Here is a 9,033-nt window from a genome sequence, read left to right as displayed (position 1 = left end):
TCTTCTGCCCGTATTATCACTCGCACTCGCTCTATCCATCATATTACACCTGTTCTGGAACAGCTACACTGGCTTCCCATTACTTTTCGTATCAAGTATAAAATTCTTCTTCTAACATTAAAAGCTATCCACAATCTTGCACCTTCATATCTTCTTGATCTTCTTCATACTCCAAAACCAACTCGCACTCTTAGGTCTTCTTCTTCCACTTATTTCATCGTTCCCTCTGTTCGTCTTGTAACAATGGGGAATAGAGCTTTCGGTTACTCTGCACCTCAGCTCTGGAACTACTAACTAACATACAGAATATATCATAAATTATTTGGATAAAACATGTTTGTTGTCTCGTTTAATATTATTTATTAACCTGTTTTATTATTATTATTATTATTATTATTATTATTATTATTATTATTATTATTATTATTTAATTGTTGTCAGTTTACTGTAAATTGTAAGTCTTACAAATATTTTGGAAACAAATGCACAATAATTGTTGTAGTTCCTGATCATGGAGAAAGTTTAAAGTTTATATTAATATTTAAATATATGCAAGAAGTAACAGTGTAATTTTGCTTTTTGAGAACAAATAGTAAAGAACGTGTGTGAAATGTTCAGCAATGTAAATGACATTGTGGTGTGTTGCTTAGATTTTGGAGCATTAGGAGCTTCATTCGTCTGTGTTTTGCACTATTTTGCACCACTTTAAAATCATGCATCCTTGCACCACCCAAAAACTGTCATTATACACTTCTGTATGTCCATCCATATTTATTCAGTTTATTCTGTGTGTGTGTATATATATATCTCCATAATGACATTCCTTTTGTACAGCAATATTTGTCATACCACTTCATACTGTATCATACTTATATAAACACCACACTATATAAACCCTTATTCAGTTACATGTACATATTACTACACCTTCTGTATAACCCAGGGGTCGGCAATCCGCGGCTCCGGAGCCGCAAGTGGCTCTTTCATCCCTCTGCTGCGGCTCCCTGTAGATTTGGAAAATAAATATTTAATTTAATTTTTTTATTTTTGTTAGTTAGTTTTTAAAAAAAAATGTAATTCTAAATTCTAAGATCATGCGTCATAACTGCCGACTTGCGAAATCCGACACACAGAAGCAGGCGCAGTTTTGGTTTGCTGCAGCCGGCAAGTTACATTTTTTGTCATGCAGGGCGTTCAAGTGTCACGCATTGAGCGTGACAGTCACGCATGTCGGTCTTTTCTCACGCTCTCCCACCGCACATCATATTCTCACGCAGAAAAACTTTTTGACTATCATATATAAGCCGCAGCGCCCAAAACGTATCAGTCCGCACTGCTGTCTCTGTGGAACCGGGCAGGAATCAAGCGCGTCTCAGTTCTTAGTCGTTCTTAGTTCGCCTGACACTTATCAGCCAATCAAAAAAGAGTCTACACAATAGCCAATCAGAAAATAGCACTATCGGGGAAAGATTTAACGCAACATCCAATGAAAAAAAGCGAGGGGTTGGAGATGTCATGCTTGCCTGTCTTCAAAACTTGAGAGCCCTGGTCATGAATACGAAGGACTCAATTATATATTAAACATATTATATATTATACATTATATTTCATATAATAATTATAATTAATATTATATATTATATACTATTATATATTATATAACCTTCAACCCAGCGTCTTTTTTCTTAAGGTTAGTTCAAACTGTTCAAAATATTTTTGTTTGTCTGCAGAAATAAAATTGCGTTTAATCGGTAGCAGTTAATTGATTTCATAAATGCAACACACTACAGTTTTTTCTCTACTTTCCATGAAGGTAAAAAACGATATATGCGGCGTTCTCTTCATTTTAGATGTCAAAAGGGTTTTGTGGCTCCCTGTGATATTTTGTCTGTCGGAAACGGGTCCAAATGGCTCTTTGGGTGTTTAAGGTTGCCGACCCCTGGTATAACCTCATGCCCTTATTTATTACACTGCCACTTGTAAATAAGCCGTCTATGTACTTCTGGTTAGATGCTGACTGAATTTCATTGGCTCTGTACATGTACCTTGCACAATGACAATAAAGTTGAATCTAATCTAATCTAATTTGTTCTCATTATGGATTTATTTTAATCATGTTATTTATTTTCTTTTAAACCTCCCTCCTTTCTTTAGCTAATAATAATAATTATTATAATCATCATCATCAACATCATCATCATCATCATCATCATCATCATCATCAGTAAAGATCACACCCTGTGAGGATTTATGTGCCCTGATCAATTCAAAGCTCTGTGATGCCATAAATATTCCTCGACCAGCTGGTGTAAAACTCCATGACTCCAATGATCTGTGTAACACAACTAAAAATATCACCCATGTGCAGTACCAACACAAACACACACACACACACACACACACACACACACACACACACACACACACACACACACAAGTATATATAAATAAATCACTACTGTTATTTTACCTTCATTGTATTTTATCCTAAAAGCAGAAACAGTGAAAACTAGTCAAAGATTTATGGCAAATATATTTAGTGTTTTATTTGATTCAGGATTCACTAATATTTTTAACCACATGTGGAAACTTCTATGTACGACAACAGAAACCATCGTAGAACTGTCTCATGTATGTGCACTTAAAATGAGTCACACACACACACACACACACACACACACACACACACACACACACACACACACACACACACACAGATATATTCATATACTGTAATATATATGTATAAATATACATATGTACTAATCCCTATACAAACACACATCTTTTCTTTCCTTCTTTATCACTTCCTCCCGAAACGGAATCCGAAGCCTCCTTTCTGTCTGTTGAAAGCTTGCAGACCCCCGGCGATGGACGAGAGCACTTCATTTCGTTGTATAGCACCTTCATCCATGTCTTCCTCTTCTTCTCCTCTCTTGTAGTACGTCATCTCCATCGGGTGTTTCACAGAGGGTCCGAGAGCTCTCCTGCCCGCTTCCATCATCTCCACCTTCTCCATCAGCTTCACCCAGGCCTCGATCAGTGCAGCTTCATAATCAGGTAAGACGGGATGCAGAGGGAAGCTCAGACCTCCTTCAGGACAGAGCAACGGCAATGACATGAGCAGAGACGAGCAGATGTGGAATGTCTGGAGTTTCATCTACACAGAAGGACAAAAGCAGAGTGTTTAGTGATCTCAAGAGTGACGCCAAGGAAGACGCATAAATGGACCAAATGTATACAGGACACTCTAGAAAGTACCTTCTGGCAGAATTCCTTGTGTCTTTTCCCCATTCATCATCCTTTTCTTTAAATACGTATCGCTTTAAACTCATCCCACCGTCACAGCCTCAGATTCGAAGCTGCCATTGGTTACGACCTCCATGACGCACACATCAAAGCCATCAACATTCCTCAGTCCTGGAAACACAGTCTGTTTAAGTGGCCAATTACTGTGACCGCTCACAATCTATTCATTACGACACATAACACATAAACAGTGTCATTATGTTCGTGATACACTGATCCATCTCATAAGGAACTCAGAGAAACATCTAGAAGAATGTGACTATTTAGGCGATAACGTTATTTTAAAGGAAGGGTTGTTAGCACATTCTTATGATGTAAGATTGGGATCGTAGATGTACAACAAATAAAAAATAAGGCCGCTTTTAAAGAAAGCGAGCAGAACTGAAACCAATCTGATGCTAACATAAAGCACTTTCTGAGTCTGGTTTCTTCCTCTTATCATCTCAGGGAGTTTTTCCTTGCTTTTGTCGCCTCTGGCTTGCTCATTAGGGACAGGGATAGATATATATAGTATCATACATTTTACTCACTCACTCATTTTCTACCGCTTTATCTGATCTTCTCGGGTCACGGGGAGCCTGTGCCGATCTCAGGCGTCATCGGGCATCGAGGCAAGATACACCCTGGACGGAGTGCCAACCCATCACAGGGCACACACACACTCTCATTCACACACACACTCTCATACTACGGACAATTTTCCAGAGATGCCACTCAACCTACCATGCATGTCTTTGGACCGGGGGAGGAAACCGGAATACCCGGAGGAACATGCAAACTCCGCACACACAAGGCGGAGGCGGGAATCGAACCCTGACCCTGGAGGTGTGAGGCGAACGTGCTACCCACTAAGCCACCGTGCCCCCCGTTCATACATTTTAATATTTTTAAATTCATTTGAAACTTTTGGGGGCACGGTGGCTTAGTGGTTAGCACATTTGGTGGACCCTCAATTGCTCAGTTGTATAAACATGAGATAATGTAAGTCGCTCTGGACAAGAGCATCTGTGATCATGCTGGAAATGTAAATGTAAAACAACTCAGTGGAAGTAACCTCACACTCACAGTGTGGACGTAACCTCACACTCACAGTGTGGACGTAACCTCACACTCACAGTGTGGACGTAACCTCACACTCACAGAGTGGAAGTAACCTCACACTCACAGTGTGGACGTAACCTCACACTCACAGAGTGGAAGTAACCTCACACTCACAGAGTGGACGTAACCTCACACTCACAGAGTGGAAGTAACCTCACACTCACAGAGTGGAAGTAACCTCACACTCACAGAGTGGACGTAACCTCACACTCACAGTGTGGAAGTAACCTCACACTCACAGAGTGGACGTAACCTCACACTCACAGAGTGGAAGTAACCTCACACTCACAGTGTGGACGTAACCTCACACTCACAGAGTGGACGTAACTTCACACTCACAGTGTGGACGTAACCTCACACTCACAGAGTGGACGTAACCTCACACTCACAGTGTGGACGTAACCTCACACTCACAGAGTGGAAGTCACCTCACACTCACAGAGTGGAAGTAACCTCACACTCACAGTGTGGACGTAACCTCACACTCACAGAGTGGAAGTAACCTCACACTCACAGAGTGGACGTAACCTCACACTCACAGAGTGGACGTAACCTCACACTCACAGTGTGGACGTAACCTCACACTCACACTGTGTACGTAACCTCACACTCACAGAGTGGAAGTCACCTCACACTCACAGATAACCATCAAACATTTCAAACATTCAAATATTTTACTGACAATGAAAGCACATTAAAACAATAAAGTCAAAGTGGAATGATAAAACTGCAGTAATTACTCCACAAACAAGTTTATTCTTTAACCTCACACACCTGCTGGTTCTTCAGCCTTTACCGTCATTAGCTGTGGTCAGAGATCAGGGTCAGAGGTCAGCTATAGTACAGAACCACTAGAGCTTGGACCTGAACTGGTGATTGAACCTAACGTCAAAATGACGTAAATGTTGGGTGTGAGTTAATTGTGGAGTCATGTTACCTTGTGGTTAATAGAGATGTTAATCCGGTTAACCTGGTTTTCACAAACAGAAAGTGGAGGAGTTTCTGCCTGTAGGAGAACCAGGGGAACACTTCGAACCTGGTTGTTTTTTAATGACACTATAATAGCACACATCAAAAAGAAAGTGATCTGCATTCAGTTTAAAAAAATAAAAGATAGAAAAGAAAGAAAAAATAATAATGCAGGGACCGTGCGGAATTCTGTACTATTCTTATTATATTTCTTTATTTTATTCTTTTTTGTTTTTTATTGTTAGTGCTTCTATGTTTGTGACTCTGACAGTCGATGATTCCATTACATGTGACATTGTGACATTCACACACATTGTGTTTATGATGAGAAACCAACAGCTGGAACTTCTAATGTTATCTAACATTTGGAGGGAGATTTGGTGCTTGGGTCTAAACCTCAGCTGCATCTGCATCTTATCATACGAGATGAAGGAGAAGTGTGTGAGCTCTTTATCACAGATCACCCGGAAATCTACTCTCTTCACTCGCGTCAGTAGTCGCTGTACCAAGTTCTTCCATATTTGCATAAACTTTTGACAACGGTGTCTTTTGGACTGGAGACGTCCACATCTAGTCAGCAGATTGCTGTTGTTCATGAAGCTGCAGCTCTTACTCAAAATAAATCATCTCTCTTTGCTTTGGTAGCTCTTCATTTCCATTAAAAGTACAAAGTAGATAAAACACAAGGTTCTTCACAGGTTCTTTGAGGCCCAAAAAGGTTCTTCCTGTTTGTCTCGTGCCCGTGTTGATGACTGAACGTCTTCCTCATGTCTCACTCCACAGTGGTGTTAATATGAAGCTCATATAAAATTAGACACTCAGGACTTTAAAATTCTGTAGAGTTTCATCACTATATGTTTTTCTCTACAATACTAGAGGTGATATATGAGATGTTCCTAGTGCTTGTTCATAATCAGCTAAAGTTCTTCCCACAGAGGGACAAACACACGTCTCACACTGAAACAGCGTGTTTGTGATTGTGGGCAGTTTTGTGTCACAGGATTTAGAATCAAAGCAAAGAAAAAACCTTAGAGAGTAACAAGCAGATCGAAGCTGATGATCTAGAGCATCACGAGAGGGCGTCATAGTGACTGTCGCCATGGCTTCGCATTACAAAAGAAACGGAGGATACGGACAAAGATTTTCCATGGAAGGAAAAACAGAAAGAGGATACTGATGCTTAAGATTTAATTAGATGAACAGATTGATGAACAGAGAGAGAAGAGCACGATGATGATGAACAGAGAGAGAGAGGACCATGATGAAGATGAACAGAGAGAGAGAGAAGAGCACAGTGATGAACAAAGAGAGAGAGAGAGCACGATGATGATGAACAGAGAGCGAGAGAGAGAGAGAGAGAGAGAGAGAGAGAGAAAGAGAGAGAGAGAGAGGAGCATGATGATGATGAACAAAGTGAAAGAAAAGCATGATGATGATGAACAGAGAGAGAGAGAAGAGCATGATGATGATGATGATGAACAGAGAGAGGACCATGATGAAGATGAACAGAGAAAGAGAGAGAAAACATGATGATGATGAACAGAGAGAGAGAGAGAGAGAGAGAGAAAGAGAGAGAGAGAGAGAGAGAGAGAGAGAGAGAGAGAGAGAGAGAGAGAGGACCATGATGAAGATGAACAGAGAGAGAGAGAGAAGAGCACGATGATGATGAACAGAGAGAGGAGCATGATGATGATGATGATGATGATGATGAACAGAGGTTGGAGCTGTGAACATCAGCACTGATGACGAAACAATGTAGAAAAAGCTTTTATTTGTCATTAAAGCCCTAAAGTCCTCACACACTTGTTATTTTAAACACAACCCCTTCTAACCTGTTAATGTGATGCACCACATGATGCTGAGAACTGGCCCAAGCTGCATCTTCACTCATCTTCTTCATGTGATCAGATGAACAGAACTGAGACACAGTGGGACTTCCTGTTGGTGACTTTTAGTGGCTCTGATGTTGAGACGGTGAGAACAGTGACCAGGAATAAACTAAAGCCAAAGCAACACAACGTACAGTTAGTGAGACATGTGACCGTGTCATGTGACACACAGGGGCTGATGGGTAATGTTGTATAGTGCTGATTAAACCCTGACACACACAGTACACACAAACTAGTTTTAACATTTCAATCTTTCAAAAAAAAAAAAACAGACATAAAGGTGAAGCCATAGAAATTGTTTAACACAAATACAAAATGTAATCAATGTTTGAATTTTTTACTGAATTGTTTGTAATAGTCACATAAATAATTGTGTGTTTTAAACCAAGGCTGCCAACTGTCACGTGAGACCCACGCAATTGACTGAATTCTCACGCTCTCGCGCCACACCCCCATATTCTCACACCACACCCACATGTTCTCACACCACACCCACATGTTCTCACACCACACCCACATGTTCTCACACCACACCCACATGTTCTCACGCCACACCCCCATATTCTCACACCACACCCACATGTTCTCACGCCACACCCACATGTTCTCACGCCACACCCCCATATTCTCACACCACACCCCCATGTTCTCACACCACACCCCCATATTCTCACACCACACCCCCATATTCTCACGCCACACCCCCATATTATCACGCCACACCCCCATATTCTCACGCCACACCCCCATATTCTCGCGCCACACCCCCATATTCTCACGCCACACCCCCATATTCTCACGCCACACCCCCATATTCTCACGCCACACGGTGTGGTGTCGGTGTGGTGTCGGTATGGTGTCAGTGTGGTGTCAGTATGGTGTCAGTGTGGTGTCAGTGTGGTGTCAGTGTGGTGTCAGTATGGTGTCAGTATGGTGTCAGTATGGTGTCAGTGTGGTGTCAGTATGGTGTCAGTATGGTGTCAGTGTGGTGTCAGTGTGGTGTCAGTGTGGTGTCAGTGTGGTGTCAGTATGGTGTCAGTATGGTGTCAGTGTGGTGTCAGTGTGGTGTCAGTATGGTGTCAGTATGGTGTCAGTGCGGTGTCAGTCTGGTGTCAGTATGGTGTCAGTATGGTGTCAGTATGGTGTCAGTGTGGTGTCAGTATGATGTCAGTGTGGTGTCAGTGTGGTGTCAGTATGGTGTCAGTATGGTGTCAGTATGGTGTCAGTATGATGTCAGTATGGTGTCAGTGTGGTGTCAGTGTGGTGTCAGTATGGTGTCAATATGGTGTCAGTGTGGTGTCAGTATGGTGTCAGTGTGGTGTCAGTATGGTGTCAGTATGGTGTCAGTGTGGTGTCAGTATGGTGTCAGTATGGTGCCAGTGTGGTGTCAGTGTGGTGTCAGTGTGGTGTCATTATGATGTCAGTATGGTGTCAGTATGGTGTCAGTATGGTGTCAATATGGTGTCAGTGTGGTGTCAGTATGGTGTCAGTGTGGTGTCAGTATGATGTCAGTGTGGTGTCAGTATGGTGTCAGTGTGGTGTCAGTATGATGTCAGTGTGGTGTCAGTATGGTGTCAGTGTGGTGTCAGTATGGTGTCAGTGTGGTGTCAGTATGGTGTCAGTGTGGTGTCAGTATGGTGTCAGTGTGGTGTCAGTATGATGTCAGTGTGGTGTCAGTGTGGTGTCAGTATGATGTCAGTGTGGTGTCAGTATGATGTCAGTGTGGTGTCAGTGTGGTGTCAGTATGATGTCAGTGTGGTGTCGG

At 41.8% G+C, this 9,033-nt stretch overlaps 1 protein-coding gene across 1 annotated transcript; it reads right to left on the bottom strand.

Annotated features, from left to right (window-relative positions):
* Positions 1 to 2,688: 2,688 nt before the first annotated feature.
* On the bottom strand, positions 2,689 to 3,318 carry LOC125145788 (pyroglutamylated RFamide peptide). The gene is made up of 2 exons (XM_047820032.1): positions 3,262 to 3,318; positions 2,689 to 3,160 (listed from the first exon to the last, which is right to left on the bottom strand). The coding sequence occupies exons 1-2, from the start codon at positions 3,292 to 3,294 to the stop codon at positions 2,804 to 2,806; spliced, it is 390 nt and encodes a 129-aa protein (XP_047675988.1). The 5' UTR covers positions 3,295 to 3,318; the 3' UTR covers positions 2,689 to 2,803.
* Between the last annotated feature and the right edge of the window lie 5,715 nt (positions 3,319 to 9,033).

Source organism: Tachysurus fulvidraco, chromosome 10 (assembly GCF_022655615.1).
Source record: "Tachysurus fulvidraco isolate hzauxx_2018 chromosome 10, HZAU_PFXX_2.0, whole genome shotgun sequence".
Lineage (NCBI taxonomy): Eukaryota > Metazoa > Chordata > Actinopteri > Siluriformes > Bagridae > Tachysurus > Tachysurus fulvidraco.
This window is presented reverse-complemented; position numbering and strand designations above follow the sequence as displayed.

Bases quoted from the DNA above. Each gene is read 5' to 3' on its own strand.
- LOC125145788 (XM_047820032.1), bottom strand. From the start codon at position 3,294: ATGGGGAAAAGACACAAGGAATTCTGCCAGAAG. The intron at 3,161-3,261 runs GTACTTTCTAGA...CCTTCTGTGTAG, and splicing joins ACAAGGAATTCTGCCAGAAG to ATGAAACTCCAGACATTCCA.